At 39.4% G+C, this 23,040-nt stretch overlaps 2 protein-coding genes across 3 annotated transcripts in view; one reads left to right on the top strand and one right to left on the bottom strand.

Annotated features, from left to right (window-relative positions):
* DCDC2 (doublecortin domain containing 2) overlaps positions 1-4,864 on the bottom strand; it is a 77,866-nt gene extending 73,002 nt beyond the window's left edge. The window contains exon 1 of the mRNA XM_067467495.1: positions 4,623-4,864. The gene's annotated coding sequence lies outside the window, so the exon portion shown is untranslated. The remainder of the gene's footprint in view (positions 1-4,622) is intronic.
* A 62-nt stretch (positions 4,865-4,926) lies between these two features.
* MRS2 (magnesium transporter MRS2) lies at positions 4,927-23,040 on the top strand. 2 transcript variants are annotated; one of them, XM_060774906.2, is made up of 11 exons: positions 4,931-5,175; positions 6,355-6,428; positions 8,215-8,251; positions 8,553-8,665; positions 10,379-10,552; positions 11,377-11,507; positions 14,855-14,971; positions 16,891-17,043; positions 20,037-20,154; positions 21,159-21,272; positions 22,404-23,040. In XM_060774906.2, exons 1-11 carry the CDS (start codon positions 4,986-4,988, stop codon positions 22,512-22,514), a joined length of 1,332 nt encoding a protein of 443 aa, XP_060630889.2. In that variant the 5' UTR covers positions 4,931-4,985; the 3' UTR covers positions 22,515-23,040. The 2 variants fall into 2 exon arrangements, with proteins under 2 accessions (XP_067323597.1, XP_060630889.2); XM_067467496.1 differs by lacking the exons at positions 20,037-20,154; positions 21,159-21,272; positions 22,404-23,040 and adding an exon at positions 18,650-20,028 and having other exon boundaries at positions 4,927-5,175.

Below are 23,040 nucleotides of genomic sequence, written 5' to 3'. Positions count from 1 at the left end.
TTGTCCTAATAATTAAATGCCACTGTAATTAACTCAATATATTACCCTCAATTTGTGTCACCGCTGAAATTACCCATAGTAATGCAATTAAATAAACATCACTGATAGAAGGTGTTAATTAAAAGGTTCCAACAAGAAAAACCGAAATGCTTTCTGTAAAACAGAATGTCCAGTCAGTGCAGAATCATCACGGCTTCGAAGCACAAACAAGATAATTGCACTTGGGACATTACTCACAATAGTTTTAGAGTGCAAGTATGCCTCCGTTAACAAAGTAAATAGTATTACTTTTCTAAAAGAAAAATTGGTATCAGAGGCAGAAATAACAAGGAAGGAATAGGGATAGGTTCCTCTCTACACCGCAAACTAGAGCAGAAAAAGTTCAATGTGTTTCATCATGCGATCTCAGACTGACAATATGCACATGCAAAATGAGGCAGCCAGATCAGGTAAGCCTTGCATCAGTGAAGAAATTAGAAAACATCTGAAAGCTTCCAAAATGCATTCAGGGACTACTTTCCCCCTTTCATAAGCCTCCAACTTTGTTTTGACTTCCCTTTTGGTAGGTGGTCAAGTAGATTTGTCTGCTTTCCCTTTTCCTTTGTTTCCTCCTAGCATATTTGTGCATGCCAAGTGAGGGGTCCTGGAGGCAGCTGCTTTTTGCCTTTCCAGTTATAGGTGGACACATATGGTTATTATAAGATCAGAAAAAACAATCCCATTCTCTCACAACTTCCATCTTTATTGTCTTTTTTAAATTAAAGGTATGCTGTTACAACCTGGCATCAAAACCTGGGTTTCCACAGCCCTCCCTCACCATCCGACCAATGCTGATGCTGCTAAAAACATTCCAACTAGCCAGAGGAAAAGGAAGAACAGGAAGACTGGATAAATCTAAAAATAATTTGTAAAAATAAGCTTCTACGTTAGTGGGAAGCCTGTAATTTGACTTTTTTCCATTTAGTGTTTCAATTATTTACTGGGTTGTTGTGAGTTTTCAAGGCTGTGTGGTCATGTTCCAGAAGCATTCTCTCCTGACGTTTCATCCACATCTATGGCAGGCATCCTCAGGGGTTGTGAGGTCTATTGGAAACTCAGTAGGTGGAGTTTATATATATATATGTGAAATATCCAAGGTGGGAGAAAGAACTCTTGTCTGTTGGAGGCAAGTGTGAATGTTGCAACTGGCAATCTTGATTAGCATTGAATAAACTTGCAGCTTCAAAGCCTGGCTGCTTCCTGCCTATAGGAATCCTTTGATGGAAGGTGTTAGCTAGAGCTGATTGTTTCATGTCTCAAAAACAGGGGAATTCCAGACAAGAAACCATGAGGATGCCTGCTACAGATGTGGACAAAATGTCAGGAAATAAAGCTTCAGGAACATGGCCATACAGCCCAGAAAACTCACAGCAACCCTGTGATTCCAGCCTTTCACATCAAAATGATTTACTGTTTGGCACTTCAACTCACTAGTGGTAATTGGGAAAAATGAAATATTTATGGCACCGCAATTATTTGAGAGGATTCCAACACTAAATTCCAATGTAATTAATATTAACACTGTAAAGATGGATTGGTTTCCTTTTTTTGTTAACAAACACAGGGTTTTTTTCGATGTCAGCAACGACTTGAGAAACGGCAAGTCGCTTCTGGTGTGAGAGAATTGGCCGTCTGCAAGGACGTTGCCCAGAAGATGCCCGGATGTTTTACCATCCTGTGGGAGGTTTCTCTCATGTCCCAGCATGAGAAGCTGGAGCTGGCAGATGGAAGCTCAGCCCGCTCCCTGGATTCAAATCACCGACCTTTCGGTCACCAGTCCTGCTGGCACAAGGGTTTAATGCACTGTGCCGTTGGGGGCTACTACCAAACACAGTTAGCATTTAGCCACACCATTTTGGTAACTGTGAGTTAGCAACAGATTGTTTTATTTTTAAGATGAGGTTGCTAGGTATTTTGGAGAAGACAGTGTGAGATGGCATTATGAAAAGCTGTCTTTGCTACAAGACAAACCCAAAGACGTGCAGATCAATAGCTAGTTCAGCTCATGATAGCTCCTATTTAATCATTCTAGAAAAAGTAAAGGTTTAGCAAAGGAGTCAGACAAGGGATGGAAATAACCATCTGCTATACATTGCCTTGAGAGCCCCCGGTCATGAGCTGCTGAACTTGCTGACCGAAAGGTTCGTAGTTTGAATCCGGGGAGCAGGGTGAGCTCCAGCGGTTAGCCCCAGCTTCCGCCAACCTAGCAGTTGGAAAACATGCAAATGTGAGATCAATAGTTAGCACTCTGCCAGCCACATGACCTTGGAGGTGTCTACGGACAATGCCAGCTCTTTGGCTTAGAAATGGTGATGAGCACCAACCCCCAGAGTCGGATACGACTGGACTTATGAGTAATGGAAAACCTTTACCTTTACAGCTACACCCCCCCCCCTTTTTTTTATGACAAAAGAGATAGCATGGATATTTTTTCAAATTCAAGCATAATATGCACCAGAGTATATGCATATCAAAGCCTAGAAGAAGCCAGAATAAGTGCCTTCTTGTTAGTATTTTCTACATGACCTGAAATTGTTTCCTTTTGCTTGCAATTGTATCCTTGGCTTCCTAATATTCCATCATGCTTCCTTTTTTCATACACTGCCACCTGCTGCATGCCTGCAAATCAAACACTAAGGGTGCAACTACACTATGGAATTAATGCAATTTGGCATCTCTTTAACGATGGAGGGTTAATGCTCTGGAATCCTGGGATCTGTAGTTTGGTTTTATTTTTATTTTGTATCAAAAGCATTGCATAAATTAGTATAAAACTCATAAAAATAGAAGGAGGGCAAGTGGCTAAATGTCTTTTGACCAAAAACGGACAGCAGCAACCACATAATCTGTAGCCTCCAACAATTCTTCCACTGTACATGAGGCAGGGCATAGTAGACAAGCATACAGATGTGGAATTGTCTGTTCTGCTCCAGTCACACAAGGTGGGGGTTTCTTTTGATCTGCTCACTCCAATTCTGAGTCTGTTCAGGGACTTCCAAGTTGCCCATTCTTGGTTTGCCCCTGGAGGAAAACCCTCGTGGGGGGCCATCCATTTGAGATTTCCTGGTTAAGCTGCCCAGGGGGGTACTCTTGGAGTTTGGTGAGAACACTAAAGGCCTTGTAAAATGACAAACTCGGGATTCCATCAAATTGAGCCATGGTTGTTAAAGTGGGGTCAAACCACATTAATTCTACAGTGTAGATGGCCCCTATGCTGAACATACTTTTGAATCACTTTTGAATGTTGGCCTCTGGAAGGCAGAGTTCAAATCCTTTGGGTGCATCTATACTAAAGAATGAATCAGTTTTACCCCATTTTAACTGCCATGGCTCAATCCTGTGAAACGATGTGAGTTACAGTTTTACAAGACCTTTAGCCTTCTCTGGTGCATCACAAATTATAATTCCCATAATTCCATGGCACTGATCAATGGCAGTTAAAATAATATCAAAATTGCACTAATACTACATTGCAGATGTCCCTTAAGTCTTCCTCCGAGGTTGAGAATGTGCTGCCTTGCCCAGTGGGACTTATGGTCCTACAGGATTCATTGTGGTCGAATTCTAAGATTTGTTGTTTGACCACTTACTACAATGCAGTCTGAGCCCTGCCACATGCATAATTAACTTCCTTATAGCAATACTAGAGGCACTCTAAGTCAAAGGGCATTTAATATAATTGCCAAGTTTTTAAACTTTGTGTTTTTTAATACATTACAACTGGGCCCTCAGTTCACTCCTGAGACAATAAATAAATAAAGATCTCAGAGTTAGGAAGTTCTTCCTCGTGTTCAGGTGGAATCTCCTGTAGTTTGAAACCATTGTTCTGCATCCTACTTCATCAAAGTAGAGTAGTGGTTCTTAACTTTCCTAATGTTGCAACCCCTTAATACAGCTCCTCATGTTGTGATGACCCCCCCCCCCCAACCAAAACATTATTTTCATTGCTACTTCATAACTGTAATTTTGCTACTGTTAGGGAAAAGTTTAGGGTAAGGTTTAGGGTTAGAGTTTAGGCCTAGGAAAAGGTTTAGGGTAAGGTTAGATTAGGGTTAGGGGTTAGGCTTAGCGATTAGGTTTAGGGTAAGGTAGGGTAAGGGTTAGGGTTAGGGTAAGGTTTAGGACAGGGGTCCTCAAACTAAGGCCCGGGGGCTAGATACGGCCCTCCAAGGTCATTTACCTGGTCCTCACTCAGGGTCAACCTAAGTCTGAAATGACTTGAAAGCACACAACAACAACAACAACAATCCTATCTCATCAGCCAAATGAAGGCCCACACTTCCCATTGAAATACTAATAAGTTTGTATTTGTTAAAATTGTTTTTCATTTTAATTATTGTATTGTTTTTAAAGTGGGTTTTTTTGCACTACAAATAAGGTATGTGCAGTGTGCATAGGAATTCATTCAGGTTTTTTTCAAATTCTAATCTGGCCCTCCAACAGTTTGAGAGACTGTGACCTGGCCCTCTGTTTGAAAAGTTTGAGGACCCCTGGTTTAGGATAAGGGTTCGGGTTAGGGTTTAACCATTAAAGAACTCTTACGTTCCTGCTATAATATCTGTGTTCTGCCTGGCTTATATTACCTCAGCCTCTCCCTCCGCCCCCATGTCTCGGTCACGTGTTCCGTTCTGCGTTGCGCAAACAGCGCTCCCGAAGGAGCGAAGCGGAAATAGCGTAAGGTTCGGAGTTTCCGGACCCAGCTATCATACTATCACCGGACATCTGTCAGGTGTACTTCGAAGGCGATTGTCCTGCTTCTAGGCAGGGTGTTGTTGGACTGAGTGGCCCACGAGGAGTCTTCCAAGTGCCTGATTCTATGATTGGCTACGTCGTTTGCGTTCCGCTTCGCTCCGCCCAACTCCGGCTGTGGGCGCGAGAGGCTCCTCCCCCGGCCCTCTTCACGTGGCTCTCCCCCGGCAGCTGAGCCTCGCAGGCGCCGGAGAGCCATGGAGGGAACCTGGCTGCAGCTGCAGGCTCGGCTCCGGCCCAGCGCTTGGGCGCTTCTCTCCTCCTTTTGCTGCCGTCGCCCTCCTCCCCTTTTGCGGCGCCTTCAGCTCCAGGAGAGGCGCTCCTCGAAGGGCTTCTGCACGGGGGTCTCTTGGGCCAGGAGGAGAGCCCAAGCCGGGCTGCGCGCACGTAAGGCAGGCGGATCAGGCACAAGGGGACCCGTGGGTGCATCTACACTGCAGGATGGCTGCAAATTGGGCTCGCATTTGAACTGCCATGGCTCCAGGCTATAGGATTACGAGAGTTGTAGTTTTACAAGTGCTGGTGCCTCCCTAAACTACAACTCCCAGTATCCCCTACAGGCAGGCCCCAAGTTACGAACAAAGGCTTTCGTGGCCGGAATCACTGGGTTGCTGTGAGTTTTCCGGGCTGTAGGACCATGCCCCAGAAGCACTCTCTCCAAACCGTTCGCCCACATCTATGGCAAGCATCCTCAGAGGTTGTGAGGTCTGTTGGAAACCAGGCAGGCTTTGAAGCTGCAGGGCCATTCAGTAAATAAAGAGTAACACTCAAAAAGCAGGAATTCCAGACAAGAATCAATCCACACTTCCAAACAAAGAATTCCCCCAGGCAGGAAGCAGGCAGGCTTTGAAGCTGCGAAGCTATTCAGTGGTAACCAAGGTGACTAGTTTCAACATTCACACTTGCCTCCAACAGACAAGAGTTCTTTCTCCCACCCTGGACATCCCACAGATGTATAAATCTCACTTGCCTAGTTTCCAACAGACCTCACAACCTCTGAGGATGCCTGCCATAGATGTGGGCAAAATGTCAGGAAAGAATGCTTCTGCAGTATGGCCATACAGCTCGGAAAACTCACAGCAACCCAAGAATTTGTTTCAGGGAACCCTACTGTCAGCGGGTAGAGATTTTAATGGTATTCAGTTGTAATTTATTGATTTGTTATATATGGTTTATGTAGTGTGAAATTTGTGTATTTGGTTTGGGCCCATGCATTAAAGTGGTGTCAAACCCACTTCATTCTACCAGGGATGCATCTTCGTTGTAGAATTTATGAGTTTGACATTACTTTAACTGCTCAGTGCTGTGGAATCATGAGAGCTGCTGTTTGGTTAGGCGCCAGCGCTCTTTTGGCCAAGAAGTTAAAGTCTTGGCAGAACTACAACTCCTAGAATTCCAGTGCATTGACCCATGGCAGTTAAAAGTCAAGCTGCATTAATATTAATTCTATAATGTAGAGGTGACCATAGTTGCACTTTTGATGCTGAACAACATTTTGCATGCTTATATTCATACCAGTGAATGGCATTTAATAATACTCTCCCCCTCCCTCTTCTTTTTTCCAAGGAGATTTTTCTCGATGCTTGACTACAGAGGCATCTCAAGCCACTCTTGCCAGTGTGGCCCCCGTCTTTTCAGTGGTAAGTGCCCGCTGCTGTGTGGACACAGGAAAAATAACCAAAAACCTGGGCAAGAAGGATTTAGTGGAAAGTTGGTTAGTGACTGAAGGGAGAGAGAAAAAATGCAGGGGGGGGGGGAGAAAATATATCTGATTTGGTAGGCCTACACGGTCAATTTTAAGCAATGAATTAAAAAATTATTAGTATTGGTTTTTTAATCTTTCTTCTATGTTTTTTAAAAAGTTAAAAATATTTTAGCAATTCTATTTAGAGCTATACCAAGCAGGAGGACACTCAGTTGACAAAATAAAAGAATATGTGGAAGGAAATTGGAATATAAAATTAACAAAGGAGGATAGGAAATTGTTAGAAGCTTCACTAAGAGAGGAAGAAATAGAGACAGTCATATTGAAATTGAAGAATGGAAAAGCCCCAGAGTGGGACGGATTTGGTCCAGAATACTATAAGATATTTGGGAAAAAACGAATCCTGATATTGGTAGAGCTATATAATGCAATATTAAATGGAAAAAAATCCAGAATCCTGGAATTTTTATCCATTTAATATTGCATTATATGATACTAATGATACCAATCCCAAAACCGTAATAGGGATTAAACAGAACCTGGGTCTTATACAACAGTTTCATGAATTAATCAGGACGCCAAAATATTGTCAGGACTTATAGCAAATAGAATGAATAATTGGATACACAAATATATTAACAAGAACCAATGTGGTTTCATAAAAGGAAGGCAAATGTCAAATTTAGTATTGAAATTAATAAAATTCAAATAATCTTTCTTCTATTTATTTTAATATATGAATTTTAATGGTCTTTTGTTGTATTTGTTTATTTTAATTATGTTGTATATTCTCAAGCCATGAGATGTGTGCAATAATTCTATTACTTATGGAATCAATATAATAGCATACTATATATCCTGAGATTCTATAGCTAAAGCATTATCTAAACTAAATATATGTTCTCCAGTGACTTGCAGAAGCATTCCACCTATAAGACAATGTCTATAGTAGTAAAAGTACCTCCAGAAAAAGCGCAGAAAATTAAATGATGTAATTATTACATGATCACATTTTGTTATAGTACACCATATTGGGGATAATGGATCATCACCTGTTAGGATCACTGACTATCGGGGTATAGATCATGAACTGTTAAGATCACAATCTAATCAGGGTAGCAGAGTTTATTTGGCAATTGATGATCGCTGAGTATGTAGATATTTTGTTTTGTTTTATCTACTGATATTTAAAAATACAGGCACATTTCTTGTCAAGGGTTAAAAAAAACTTCACTGTTTCAGAGAGTTTGTATCTTGAACTTATAATCTCTAACAGTTTCTTCATAAACTTTGTTGCTTTATTCAGCTCCCTTTAATATGAGTTTACTTTCAAACAAATCATAGGCCTCTACAGTTTCCAACTTCCAAACATGAGCTTCTGCACTCTGACAGACTTCTATACTGAAGCTCATTCAAGGCACAATATACTTCTCTAACAGTCATTCCTCAACCGACATTCCCTAACTGTCATCCTGTTTAAACCTGAACATTCTAAACTGTCACTGAGTCAGTCACGTGACCTGCAGCCCCTCCCACTGCTTTAGGTATATAGAGATAAGGAAACTGCAAACGTCAAATAAAACATATACTTCAGGATATAAAATGACACATTACAAAACAGACAAACGTCATATAGCGGAGGCTTGAGAAGGTTGCTTCCTGCAACACATCATTGTTTTATTTTTAAAATCTAATGGTGATTATTCTTTTCTTCTTTGTAGATGAAGTTTGATAAAGATGGCAATGTAAGCGCTTATGGTAAGTAGAATTCTAAACCTTTTCTTCTAAACACTTAAAAAGCGGAGCTCTTATATGCACAGCAGAACTTTTGTATTGATGCAATAGCGTCATTCCTTACAGTTTATTTGCTTACAATTTCGTTGCTGAAACCGATTTGTGTAATCATGAATCACAGTTGGTTTTTTTTACATTTTTGCAAGGGCCCTGTGCCCCCAACCTCTACAAAAGCGAGGTGCCTCCTTTATGGTTTTGAGGGTTTGTCTGTTAGTTAATTGTAGTGTATGTTCTTTACATCATATTTTAAACTACTTTTGGACAGAAAGAAAGAAAACAGAACTATATCAGGAACTAAACCTCCAAGCACGGGATCTACGATTTCAACATCAAGTGAGCATATCACCCAGGAACAACAGGATCATCATGAGAATGGAGGTAAATTGGAATCTCTGTGTCCTTTATCTACTGGTTATGTGTGATGGTGTGTTTTGCTATTCCTGCGGAATGTTATATGTGTGTAGGAAAATGGTTTGTATTAAGTAATAGGAGTCTCTCTTATCTGAAAGGCCTGGGACCAGAAGTGCCTTGGATTTGGGGTTTTTCCAAAATGTATATTGTCTGTATTTGCAAATATGTGCATAATGGAGATGCAGTACCTACTTAAACATAAAATTCATTTTTGTTTCATATACACTTTCTACACATAGCGTGAAGATTTTAGGCACAGTATTTTAATAGTTTGTGTATAAAACAAAATTTGTGTACATTGAACCAACAGAAAGCAAATGGGTCACTATATAATAATAATAATAATAATAATAATAATAATAATAATACTTTATTTATAGACTGCCCTATCTCCCCGAGGGGAGTCAGGACAGTTTACACACAAAAAAGCAAACATTCAATTCCCAGGCAAGTGCAAATACATTAAAGCAATACAGCAAATACAAATAATGACAACACTGAGCTAATTGCATAAAATAATTAAACATCAAAATAAAAAAACAGGACATGATAATCACAACATAATACATTAGAAGCATAATCAACATTAAAACATCTATCATAGTAATAACAATTAAAATAAGTGAGCATTGACTGTTATAGCTGTTCTTTAAATGTACCACAATGGCCACGGGTTACAAGTAAGTCAGCCAGTATTCTAATGGCATTGATCTAAAGTGTCCTAGTCCTCTTCCTCCCCATATGCCAAAATACAGCAGTGTGTTTTCAAGAGTTTTTTTGAAAAAGAGGAGGGTAGGGCAGTTTTTATTTTTTTAGAAAGGGAGTTCCAGAGATTAAGAGTGATCACGGAGAAGGGCCCCTCTCTCATTCCCACCAACCACGCTTGTGATGAGGATGGGACAGAGAGCAGGGGCCCCTTCACTAACTGCAGTGCACAAGATGGTCTATATAGGGAGATGCGGTTCGACAAATAGCCTGGACCCAAACCGTTTAGAGATTTATAGGTAATGAATAGCATTTTGTATTTAGCTCGGAAGCAGTCCGGCAGTCATTGCAGCTGATGCAGCATGGAAGTGGTTCTCTCCCTGTATGGAGAGTCACTTATGTGGCGAGTTTCTGCATAAGTGATGTACTTCTATTACTATAAACTGTAAGAATTTTATTTGTGGAGATCAGTAGCATATTGATTTATCACCAAACAAAGTAACAGAGTTGAAATTACAAGAAATAGGAACAAGCAACTAAAACTATGTATGTTTGTGTTTATGTGTGTATTTAAATAAATAAATAGTTAGCACAAAGCATGCATAGCGGAGGAATTGTGAGGTGCTACTCAAGGAGAAAAGTACACCAGTAGCTAAAGTTAAAAAAGTAATCTTTATTAAGAGAACTGCATCACTTATAGAGAAGATAAAAAGTTCCTAACACTAGCTTGTCTGACCCTATTATTATTACTGTTGTTATTATTATTATTATTATTATTATTATTATTATTTCTCTTACCTGCCTCTCCTTGACTGGTAAATCCTGCCTCAAAAGCCATAACAAAATGAGATCAAATATAGTTTTTCTGGTAGACAGGATTCCACTGAGTTGATAGCATAACTGAAAAGATCCAAAGTAGCAGAATGTGCTTCTATTACAAATCATTGTCTAATTTAATTCTCTTTTCTCATGCAGTTTTTGAAGGCAGTGGTAACCCCTGAATATCTTCTCATTCTGGACTATCGCAATACAAATCTGGAAAAATGGTTGTTCCAAGAACTGGCGCCCCAGTTAGCTGGCGAAGGTCAACTAGTTACATATTCTTTACCTTTTGAATTCAGAGCAATAGAGGCGATACTACAGTATTGGGTGAGCATACTTTCACTGTAATGAGAATAACAGTTTGTTGTGGCAGGATATAAGTTATAGGCATATTAAAACACACATTTCCTGACAGTAGCTACAATAGAAGAAACAATAATAGAAGAAGCAGGAAAAGTATGATTTAAGAAAGAAAGAAATATATATGCAGAAAGTGATTGATTTGCTCCACTGTGTCTTGCAGTTATAGTAGCTGCTTGCATATGTCTGACAATCATTTAATACAGAATCTGTATTTTCATCATGTATTACAATAAAGGCAAATTAAAATACAACCAATTTGAAATACAATCTAATTAAAAATAAAAATGAATTTTAATTAAAATGAATAAAAATTGCACAAAGGGTTTCACTTTTTTGACCACTGGTTCTCAACCTGTGGGTCCCCAGATATTTTGGCCTTCAACTCCCAGAAATTCTAACAGCTGGTAAACTGGCTGGGATTTCTGGGAGTTGTAGGCCAAAACATCTGGGGACCCACAGGTTGAGAATCACTGTCTTTGACAATGTTCTGAACCCTTAATTTGTTGAATACATGGAGGACACATTTACCATTTAACCTCATCCCTTCTGATACCAAATCATCCCTAAAGCTAATTCCAAACAGGTTTAAACAGATTTCCTTCACATTTCCTTTAATTCCGCTGATATGTATGTAAGATCTGTGCATAACTGGATAGCTGTTTGTGCCAGGGAGATCTTGTCTACATCAGGAATTCTGGGAGTATGTGTCTGTTTCCTGCTTTTTTCAACATCCCAGGAATTCTAAGCAGATTGTTTTAATTCTTATGAAGGATCATGTTGTTATCTAGATCAGCCACCTACATGGGAGACTTCACTACCTGCAGCCTCAGATTCTTGAGACACTGGATGCTCTCGTGGACCCAAAACTTTTGTCTTTGGATAGGGGCAAAGTCCATGTCCTTTTGCAAAATGGTAAAAGGTAAGAAAGCCTTTACAGCCCCTTTTAAGAGTTAATGAATTATAAATTTCTAAGAAAACCCGATTCTTGAGCTATATAATGGCCAAACTTCACGCTGTGACATGTTCCATGCAGTACTGTGCTGAGATGTATTCTAGTCCAAGTCCTAAATGGACTTGCTACAAGCTGGGTAGATGCGGGGAATGCCGTGGATGTAGCGTACCTGGATTTCAGTAAGGCCTTCGACAAGGTCCCCCATGACCTTCTGGCAAGGAAACTAGTCCAATGTGGGCTAGGCAAAACTACGGTGAGGTGGATCTGTAATTGGTTAAGTGGACGAACACAGAGAGTGCTCACTAATGCTTCCTCTTCATCTTGGAAAGAAGTGACGAGCGGAGTGCCTCAGGGTTCCGTCCTGGGCCCGGTCCTGTTCAACATCTTTATTAATGACTTAGATGAAGGGCAAGAAGGCATGATCATCAAGTTTGCAGACGACACCAAATTGGGAGGGATAGCCAATAGTCCAGAGGACAGGAGCAGAATTCAAAACGATCTTGATAGATTAGAGAGATGGACCAAAACTAACAAAATGAAGTTCAACAGTGACAAATACAAGATACTCCACTTTGGCAGAAAAAATGAAATGCAAAGATACAGAATGGGGGACAATGCCTGGCTTGAGAGCAGTATGTGTGAAAAAGATCTTGGAGTCCTCGTGGACAACAAGTTAAACATGAGCCAACAATGTGATGTGGCGGCAAAAAAAGCAATGGGATTTTGGCCTGCATCAATAGGAGCATAGTGTCTAGATCTAAGGAAGTAATGCTACCCCTCTATTCTGCTTTGGTTAGACCACATCTGGAATATTGTGTCCAATTCTGGGCACCACAATTCAAGAGAGATATTGACAAGCTGGAATGTGTCCAGAGGAGGGCGACTAAAATGATCAAGGGTCTGGAGAACAAGCCCTATGAGGAGCGGCTTAGGGAACTGGGCATGTTTAGCCTGAAGAAGAGAAGGTTGAGAGGAGATATGATAGCCATGTATAAATATGTGAAAGGAAGCCACAGGGAGGAGGGAGCAAGCTTGTTTTCTGCTTCCTTGGAGACTAGGACGCGGAGCAATGGCTTCAAACTACAAGAGAGGAGATTCCATCTGAACATGAGGAAGAACTTCCTGACTGTGAGAGCCATTCAGCAGTGGAACTCTCTGCCCCGGAGTGTGGTGGAGGCTCCTTCATTGGAAGCTTTTAAGCAGAGGCTGGATGGCCATTTGTCAGGGGTGATTTGAATGCAATATTCCTGCTTCTTGGCAGGGGGTTGGACTGGATGGCCCATGAGGTCTCTTCCAACTCTTTGATTCTATGATTCTATGATTAAGTCTGCTTCCTTTGCTTGGAAAACTACCCTCTTTGTTTTGCTTCAGTTATCCTTCTCATTTCTTCATGAATGCCTTTACCTAGTTAGTACAAGTTGTGTATCCTGTATCTAAAATGCTTGAGAAGTTTTTGAGATTTTTTTCAAATTTTGGAATAACTTTATTTGCTTATGTGTACAAAATGAGATGATCTTGAGTTGGGACTGGAGGCTAAACACAAAGTTTATTTGTTTCATCTACATCTTATACACATAGCCTGGAGATAATTTTCTACACAATAATCATTTTCTTCATGGAACAAAGTTTATGTAAGTTGAACCTTCAGGAGGTCAAGGTGCCACTGTCTCAATTTTAGAGTATATTGGAATTCCAGATAAGGTGTGCACAACCTGTATTACCTAAAAAATTGATGTATCTAGTTGTAAAAGTGAATATTTACTTATTCTGCTCCACCTCCTTTTAATAGGAGAAATACCATTTGGATATGACTGGTGTATTATTTAATTTATTCACAAGCCTCTTTGTTGAGAGGTCCAGCATGCATAGGCAGAAAATACATGCATGTTATGACTTGTTCACATCTACTGCAATGCAACCTGAGCCCTGCTACATGCACAATAGAGGACCTTCTTGCAGCAACACCAGAGGCACTCCAAGTGGCCACCTACTGGTCTGCAAACTTTTTGGTTTGTTTGTTTGTTTGTTTGTTTTTAATGCAATACAACTGTTTTGGTTTGCTCCTGACACGATAAATAAATAAGTGTGATGCCATAAATAGGTTACTTGTATGAAATCTAATTTAGATTGTTTCTGGACTCTGTGACAAGCATTTAATAATAGTGCAAGTGCAATTAGTATTTTAAACATATTCATGCTGCTGACATTAATAAATTGATAGAAGTGCACCAGTTTCATTCTTCTCATTTAGCAATATTTTTGATGTTATTTGTAAATTTTATTTTAATATTATCCTTAGATATCTTAATCTTCTGTGTGTAATGCGGATTTTATTATGGTTATTTTATTTATCACATCAGAAGTGAATTAAGGATACAGTTGTAAAGTATTTAAAAACACAAAGTTAAAAACTTAGCATTATACTAAATGTCCTTTGACCAGTAGCTGGTCACCTGGAGTGCTTCTGGTGTCGCTATAAGAAGGTCCTCCATTGTGCATGTGGCAGAGCTCAGGTTGCATTGCAACAGGTCTGTGGTTTGCTCTTCTCCACACTCGCATGTCATGGACTCCACTTTGTAGCCCCATTTCTTAAGGTTGGTTCTGCATCTCATGGTGCCAGAGCACAGTCTGTTCAGTGCCTTCCAAATCGCCCAGTTTTCTGTGTGCCCAGGGGAGTTTCTCATCTGATATCATCCACTAATTGAGGTTCCAGGTTTTTGCCTGCCACTTTCAGACTCTTGCTTGCTGAGGTGTTCTTGCAAGTATCTCTATAGATCTTAGAAAGCTATTTCTTGATTTTAGGAATTGGTGTGCTGGCTGATATCCAAATGGGATGGGCCGGAGATGTCACTGCCTTGGTCCTTTCATTATTGGCTGCAGGATGTCAGATGTTAGCAATACCAGCTAAACAATATAATTTCTCCATTGGTATGGGGCGAAGACATCCTGTGATAATGCGGCATGTCTCATTAAGAGCCACGTCCACTGTTTTGTCTGTGTCTCTGGTCTTACTGGCCTTACCATCTAATGTAGGGTCATTTAGCCAAACTTCTCATGAACATTTAAATCATCAGGTAGATTTCTGTTTGGGGGTGGGGTAGGGAGGGGAGTTTTCAGATAACCATTCCCCAAACTACATATAGTCTTTAAATTTTACATCCAGCAATGTCAGTTTTGTTCAGGTAGCAATTCCTTTATTTTGTTGGTGCACATTATGGATTTTTCACGCATCTTCCCAAGCATTGGAGATACATATATTGGTGTGTTTTGTGTTGAAGGTTCTAATTCTTTGTGTCACATTTTTCTTTTATTAGTTTGTCAGAATTAGAAACCGATCTCAAAGTTTTCAAAGAGACGGTATTGGAAATCCTAGATGAAGAAGAAGTATTAGAAGAGTTGTGTCTCACTAAATGGACAGACCCTCAAGTTTTGTAAGTATGTACTCCCAGGGAAGTTCAAAGAACGTGTAGCTGATTGCTCAAATCTCACATAATTATTAGGGAAGGAGGTGAAAATGGCATTGTTTACACTTTTGTAAGCAACTTAAGTCTTGTTTTTTGTAGAGGACAGACTATGCAGAATATTAAGGGATTTTAGCATTTTTTATATTAACTTGGGAGAAAGAAGTTTGTAGCATAAGCTTTTGTAGACTCAATCTGTTTTATCAGATGCATCAGTTCAGTCTATGAAAACTTATACTAAAAACCACTTTCTCCCAGTTAATCTTAACAATGCAACAGGTTCCTTTGTATGCTCATACAGACAAACTTGGCTACATCTTTGAATAATGCGCAAAATATTCTTGTTACATGGCACAGACTGATCTCGACTTTGAAACATTTGAGTGCTGTTTTGTAAATGGCTGATGCGACACTGCTCTCCTGTGGTGTGGCAACTATTTCCGTTAACTATTTCATGAGATGTTGCATGAATGAAACTGAGTTTTTTGAAGAGACTTGTAGTTTTTACGAAGTGTAGACATTGAAGAGCCCCTACTACTTGAATAATTACAAAGTGTGTTTCAGAATGGCCTAATTCCAAGACAATTCTGCCATGAGATACTTTTCTAGCTTGTGCAAAAAGCAGTTTAGTGACTGTAATGTGTGTGTGTGTGTGTGTGTGTGTGCTCACTTGCCTCCGGTCTGTATTCATTGTGTTTGTGCTGGCATTCAAAATTCTAAATAATTGGAGTCCTTGGGTTGTTGTAGGTTTTTTCGGACTATATGGCCATGGTCTAGAGGCATTCTCTCTCAGAGGTAGTGAGGATGTTTACCATAGATGCAGGCGAAACATCAGGAGAGAATGCCTCTAGACCATGGCCATATAGTCCAAAAAAACCTACAACAACCCAGTGATTCCAGCCATGAAAGCCTTTGACAATAAATTCGAGTCTTTGATATTTGAGTGGGCACTTCTTCTAATAGGTCAGGGGCTTTCAACCTGTGGGTCCCCAGATGTTTTGGCCTTCCACTCCCAGAAATCTTAACAGCTGGTAAACTGACTGGGCATTTTGGGAGTTGTAAGCCAAAACACCTGGGAATCCACAGGTTGAGAACCACTGTGATAGCTGCTTACATGATAACTGAGAGCAGAAGGAGGGGCCCACCAGTTGGGACTCGAGAGTACACTTTGGAGGTATGGGAGAGGTGACTTTCTCAGCCATAGTATCCTTACTGTGGAATACTCTTCCCTTGGAGACCTGTTTGGCACTCACCCTGGCTTCATTCCACCAAGTGAAAATTGCAATATTTTAAAATTAAATTTCCTGGAGCAGTGTTTTAAAATTAAATCCTATAGTGTCTGATTGACTTACATATGCATGAGGAACATTCCTGAACTTACCATGAAGGTCAAAAATTATGAATAATAGCAAATCTGTTTGTAATCAATGACTTCCACCAGAAATCACTCTAGACTCATCCTGAAGGAACTAAAAAATTCATAGCTGTATCCTCTCTAGGAATTTGCTAGATTCTAGGATGACTCTAGTAACTTCAAGGGGAAACATACCGTTGACCCATCTTGAGAACCTAGAAAATTCCTAGAGATGACATATTTTGTCACATCTTGGTAGGTAGGGCTCTTACTGTATTTCAAAATGCAAGTTTTTCAACTTTGAAAATCTGTTTAAACTTTTAAATTGTTGAATATGTGTTTACTTTACTAACATTTTTATTGTTTTAATTTTTAAATAGCTTTAAACATTTTGATCAATTTAACCTGTCTGCCACTCTGAGATCCTAGACTGTAGACTGGTGTATACATTTTTGAATGAATAAATGAAATTGATATGCATTATGGATTTATGGTTTTCTGGCAACATAATTAAAATTATGCTTATTACCCACAGCGAGGAGAGTGTCTCTGGAATTGACCATGCAGAGGAGATGGAACTACTGCTGGAGAATTACTACCGGCAAGCAGACGATCTTATTAACGAAACTCGTGAACTTCGTTTATTGATCGATGATTCTGAAAGCATCATTTTCATCAATTTGGACAGGTGAGCTATGCATTAGCATGCTGTATGTGAAAATTTAATATTATTGTTCTGGATTGCACTGCCTTGGTATGTTTGATTATGAAGGTCTGAACTGAATTTCACGTCTTTAATATGCATGGGATGTGTTAATAAATTGGTTTGCATACTGTGCAGCCAGTGAAGGCTAAAGTCAACAAAAGAATGCATTTCAGACTAGAGTAACCTCACAAATTTCATTGAGGTTCACTGGCCACAGTGATATATAAATTTACCTAGTTTAGGGATTTAAAGATCAACATCTGGTGTTTCCAAATGCTTATAGTGGTTCTCAACCTGTGGGTCCCCAGATGTTTTGGCCTTCAACTCCCAGAGAACCTAACAGCTGGTAAAGTGGTTGAGATTTTTGGAAGTTGTAGGCCAAAACACCTGGGGACCCACAGGTTGAGAACGGCTGGGCTACAAGATCAACAACCCCATCCAGCATGATCAGTGGTTGGGGATTATGGAAACTGTAGTGCAACACAGTTGGATGGGGGATATCATATAGTTGTTTGCCCCCAATTGAAGATGCTATTCTTCTGCTTCTGTTTATTATTAGGTTTTTTGTGACTTAAACTGCAGCTAAGTGCCAGGCAATTATGCATACAACATAGTGTTAAGCCTCCTTTTCTCCTCTAGAGGGATGTTATGTCAGAGGGAGTGCTCTATCAGGAAGCCTAGAAACAGCCTTAAATGAAGAGCTGAATGCCAAAAGTGCCTTAATACTCCTGCCTTACACACTTCACCGCCTTTCCTGGTCCTTTGCTCCTTTTGTAAGTATCGCTGCAAGGTAACAGTAAATTCACTTACCATGTAAATATTTTAAAACTGCTTCTGGAAAGCAAATCCATCTGTAAATCCATAAATTTTACTGTTACTTTGTCTGTACTTACCAAAGGAATCAGGGATAGCAAAAACATGGGAGACTTTTGAAGAATGGAAGCATCTGTTCATAGATTTTTCAAGTAAAACAGGGGGGAAAATCCTGTTTGATCCCAAAAATGGCAGTTTCTCCAAGTCCCATTTTGCATTCTCTTATTGTCCAAACAGAAATTATTGTATAGTGTGAGGCAAGCATATTGGTTTTAATTATCTATGTCAATGCTTTTTTTCTATGTAGTTATAATTTTATTTATGTATTTATTTATGGCTTTTTGGAGCATAAGCTTCCTTTCAAGCTAACACCAGCTTCTGTTATAATAACTCAGTTACTTATAGTGATGAATAAAGCCTTGTGGAAATCTCATGAATCAGACAATATGTCACTTTTGGAAGACACTTTCATAAAATGAGCATTTGGTTCCTGGCTATAGGATTAGCATCCCTTACTGAGAATTCTAAAATCCAAATTATTTCAGAATCCGAAATTGTACACATGGGTGTTTTCTTATCGTTCAGTGTACACAAACTTTGTTTCATGCTCAGAAGTTGTATGTAGTGCATTTGAAACACGAATGAATTTCATGTTTAGACTTGGGTCTCATCTCCACAAAATACCTTGCGGTCTCAAACATTTCAAATAACTCAACCTGTACATGGAATCAAACATCAGAAAATGGGTAACTTTTTTTTCACTCCCTCTGTCTAGACTCTGCAGGCTAGGAATGGGAGCCACTGGTACCCAATGTCTGGAGGACTACTTTTTGAGCCCTCTTCAACAGGAAACTTCCCGTGCTCTCTCTCTGCATATACAGTGGAACGTTTACTTAAGAGCATCCCAACTTAAGAGCATTTGAGTTAAGAGCTGTCAATCAACCCTGGTTTCACTTTGACATATGAATGGTGTTTTGAGTTAAGAGTTAGTGCCAAAGGGAGCATTTGCGCCAGAGTACAGGGCTTTAGGGCTTCAAGGGAGCAGCCTCCGTGCCTAATGCTCTTGTCCTCTTTGGAAGATTGCTGTCTGCTTTGCTCTTTTCTGCTTTGAGTAACTGGGTTAGTTAATTTGGTTTGGTTTTTATTCCTGGTATGTTTGGCTTCATAAAGAGAGGGAGAGAGCAAGAGAGGGAGGCTGGAATGAATACAGTATGAAGATGCTTCTGCCTCTCCACTTTGTGCTTCCTTGCCACAGCTTTGTGCTTCTACCATTTAAAATTTATCTTTCTTTTTTATTTTGCCATACATTATGGTACATTTTCTTATTTAAAAATAAAAATATGTAACAAAAATGGGGGGAGGGGGTTTCAAGGAGCTGGAATAGATTAATAGTATTTCAGTGCACTTCAATTAGAAATTTGCTTTGAAATAAGAGCATTTTGAGTTAAGAGCTCAGTCATGGAACAAATTCAACTCATAAGTCAAGGTATCATTGTACTGGATCCAGTGAGCATGTTACCAGAGACAGTTATCATTAGAAATGATAGTTTCAGTGTGCTTTTTTAGTGTGTCCTACTGACTGAGAATACATCTCTGGCGGGGAGGTGGAGTGGGAAGCTTGTTTTGAACATTCAGTAACTTTCTATTCCAAATGTTATCTTGAGCAAATAGTCCATTTAAACTGTTTCATTTCTGTTTCTTCATCGGGCTTCTAATGTATTAGCTTTTGTAATATTGTACATTGCCAACTGTTTTAAAAACTATTCATAGCTACCTAGGTCCAAACAGAATTCAGATAATATACAATTATATCTTATTTGAAGTGTGGGAATGTAATGTAACAAGAAAATTTAACAAATGGTATCTCTGTAATCAAACATAAAAGACTCCATATAGAATAACCATTTTACATCAGTAGTCTTCAAACTTAGGATGTTTGTTTTGTTTAGTTTTGGTGTTTTGTTTGTTTGTTTGGCTCTGGAGGGACTAAACCTTTAAATGGGTAGCAGCAGAGCTAAAAGCCAGTCTTTTAGGATCAGTCTGTGTTCCTAATCATACCTTAATCTAAAGAAAACAGTAAGCACTTCAGAAATGCCCAAATCTGTGAAGTGAGTATAAACCAGCCAGTGTCCTTTTACTTTGACATTATTTCTTTCCTTTAGCCACCGGAATGTGATGATGAGACTGAACCTGCAGCTGACCATGGGGACTTTCTCGCTGTCACTCTTTGGATTGATAGGAGTAGCTTTTGGCATGAACTTGGAATCTTCCTTTGAAGAGGTGAGGCTCGACACTGAAAGAGAGGTTTCCAGACAAATTTGAGAGCAAAGATATTTCTAGGCTCTGATCAAATACGAGTCATATCAATTGTCAACATATCCCATATGTTTTAGGGAAATGACTTCTCAACTACAACTATTAATTTTAACTATAATTTTAATTTTAATGCTCATTGGAATTGTGTTTTGCTTTAAGGGCATTGAATAATTGCCTATATGTAAGCCTCCTTGAGTCCCCTTCGGGGTTGAGGAAGGCAGGGTATAAATAGGGTAAATAAATAAATACACCTATATAAAATAGGAAAAGATTGAAATCCAGTTCAAACATATAGTTCAAACATACCAATTTTCAAAATGCCTTGACTATAGCCTTTCTACAGGATTTTTTAAAAAAAATTCTTGAGTCTAAGAAACCGATTATATCATCTTTACCTGCTGAACCTCTCATGAGTGTGCAATGTAGTTCTGTACAATCCTTATATCAGAGCCTTACTTGACAGATGAGTAGACTTCATCAAGTCCACCATAGGTTCAAAGTGTTTGACCTGAAAATATGCCTAGATTTTAGGGAACAGATTGACTACAGCAATAGATGAGTTTTTCTGAAGATTTTCCTTGTTGCTTATTCCACTGGACCATTTTTTTTTCATTTTTCAGAAGTGATGTCTTAAGTTAGAATGAGAACTCCAGCAAAGAGTATGAGGAGGGGGGTGGGATTGATCCAGAACAAATAACTTGGAAGGTTAGAGAGAATGGAAACCCAGAAGGAGAAAAGGGAGAGATCAGATAAATAAGAACACGAAGGGATATTAACTGTGTGCTATCTCAGTTCTTTATGATACCTTGACTAGTAAATGTAGTGTTTCAAAGCCTCTTCTCAAAGTTCGTCATGAATAATATTCCTATTTAAAAAGAGGTAAAAAAAATCAGAGCTGTGTTTGAGGAGTAGAAGATATCTCAGAAGAAAAGGCATTGAATAATTCATTGTGTTGCTTAACTTGCTAGAATCGTGGAGTATTTTGGCTGGTGACTGGAATCATGTTCCTGGGCAGTGGCCTGATTTGGCGACGCCTTCTTTCCTTCCTCGGGCGACAGCTTGGACCTTCAGTACCTCCTCCAGTAAGCACAATCTCACTAAAATCTACCCTTAATCCCCTACTTGCTTGATTGTATTACTACAAAAACATTACATTGTGGTTTTTATAATATTGATCTTGAGAGCATATACCAGATCTGTGTAGTTTCAGAATAAAGAAACAATAAGCATACTGTCTGTACTTTGGTTTGACTTGACCCTGCTCTACATTAGTTTGATTTTTTATATTGAAATCCTGGTCTAAGTCAACCAGTATTTCTTATAGTGAGTAAAAGAACCTGAGATATATGTGTAAAAAGTAATATACAGCTGACCCTTCTAAAGATAAACATAGGCAACTAATCAACCAGTTGTACTAAGTTTAAAATATACCAACCGGATTTCTTTTCACTACGTAAACAACATAGCAGGAACCCTGGTAGTGCAATGGGTTAAACCCTTGTGCCAGCAGGACTGCTAACTGAAAGGTCAGTGGTTCAAATCTCGGGAGCGGGATGAGTTCCTTCCTGTTCATTCCAGCTTCTCATGCAGGGACATGAGAGAAGTCTCCCACAGGATGGTAAAACATCTGGGCGTCCTCTGGGCAACATCCTTGCAGACGGCCAATTCTCTCACACCAGAAGCAACTTGCAGTTTCTCAAGTCACTCTTGACATTAAAAACCCCATAACCAGTATAGTTTCATGGCTAAGCAGTGACCTCTGGCCTGTTCTTTCATCCCTGCTTACCAGGCAGCAATCTCTGATCGGTGAAGATCTATTCCGCAGTCAGTTGGGAAGCAGCTGGCTGATGTTTTCATCCCATTCCATGAGTGTTGCAACAGAGATGGTGTAGCCCTGTCACAATTCAGCTTTACACTCAAGATCATTTGCATGAGGAAGAGTCAGAATGTCAAATTGCCAAATAAGCGGCATTAGGAAATTTAACAGTCCCTATACAGAGCCATTCATGACTATGTAATTCTAGATTATACATTCATAACTGCCTTAGTGAATTTAAACCATTGATAGTAAAGTAACTCTTAGTGATATGTACTGTGGCCCTCTAGGTCAAAGATGTTCAACCACACATTTTTGCTTGTGTTTCAGAGTTCCTTCATGTTGATCACTTCACTTTTTTCCCACCTCACTTTATGATGTTTTTGTTGTTCCATAGATTCCAGCTTTTATGAAAAGAATCCAACCAGCAAATGGAAAAGTGGACTTTAAAAGTGACTTTAAAACAGAATCACTTGGATCAAGTAGAAACCCAGTGACAAACCATTGATCAGCCCACCTTTACAATTTGACTTCACACTGTGTATCTTCTACTAAAAGGTAGCATTTGTTATTATGTGACTTTAGCATATGCCAAAGATGTGTGCCTACAGCCATCAAAATTTCCAGCTTCGGCAAGACAAGCCCAGCGGATTTTTTTGCACCAAAGTTGAATATCTTCAGCACCTATAATCTAATGAACACAAAATTCAGATTGTGGTTCATCTGATACTTCTGGACACCATGGTTTAGTGTATGCAAGGAAATTACAGGTATATCTCAGTTAATAAAGTAGATTTCTTACTAGGCAGAAATAACATCAAAGGAATGTGGATAGAGTCAGTTAACATGTTTCAGAAAACTTTTAATCCGGTATCAAAAATCTGTTCATGTGAAAGAAACAGCCAAGTCATCTAAGGCTACCATGAGTAAACCATTCTGAGTCTTCTGGACATCATTTGAAGTCTTTTTCCAAAATGTATCCAGAAATGACTTCCTTTCAGCAGCCTCCACATTTCTTTGTTGGCCAAACTTAT

Source organism: Anolis sagrei, chromosome 4 (genome assembly GCF_037176765.1).
Source record: "Anolis sagrei isolate rAnoSag1 chromosome 4, rAnoSag1.mat, whole genome shotgun sequence".
Lineage (NCBI taxonomy): Eukaryota > Metazoa > Chordata > Lepidosauria > Squamata > Dactyloidae > Anolis > Anolis sagrei.
Note: the sequence above shows the minus strand (reverse complement) of the source record. Positions and strands in the feature narration are given on the sequence as shown.

What these genes read in the sequence shown, in the direction of transcription:
- MRS2 (XM_060774906.2), top strand. Translation starts at nt 4,986, where the DNA reads ATGGAGGGAACCTGGCTGCAGCTGCAGGCTCGGCTCCGGCCCAGCGCT. An exon ending in AGGCGATACTACAGTATTGG is followed by an intron (nt 10,553 to 11,376) that starts GTGAGCATACTT and finishes GTTGTTATCTAG; the next exon opens with ATCAGCCACCTACATGGGAG. An exon ending in CTTTTGCAAAATGGTAAAAG is followed by an intron (nt 11,508 to 14,854) that starts GTAAGAAAGCCT and finishes TTCTTTTATTAG; the next exon opens with TTTGTCAGAATTAGAAACCG.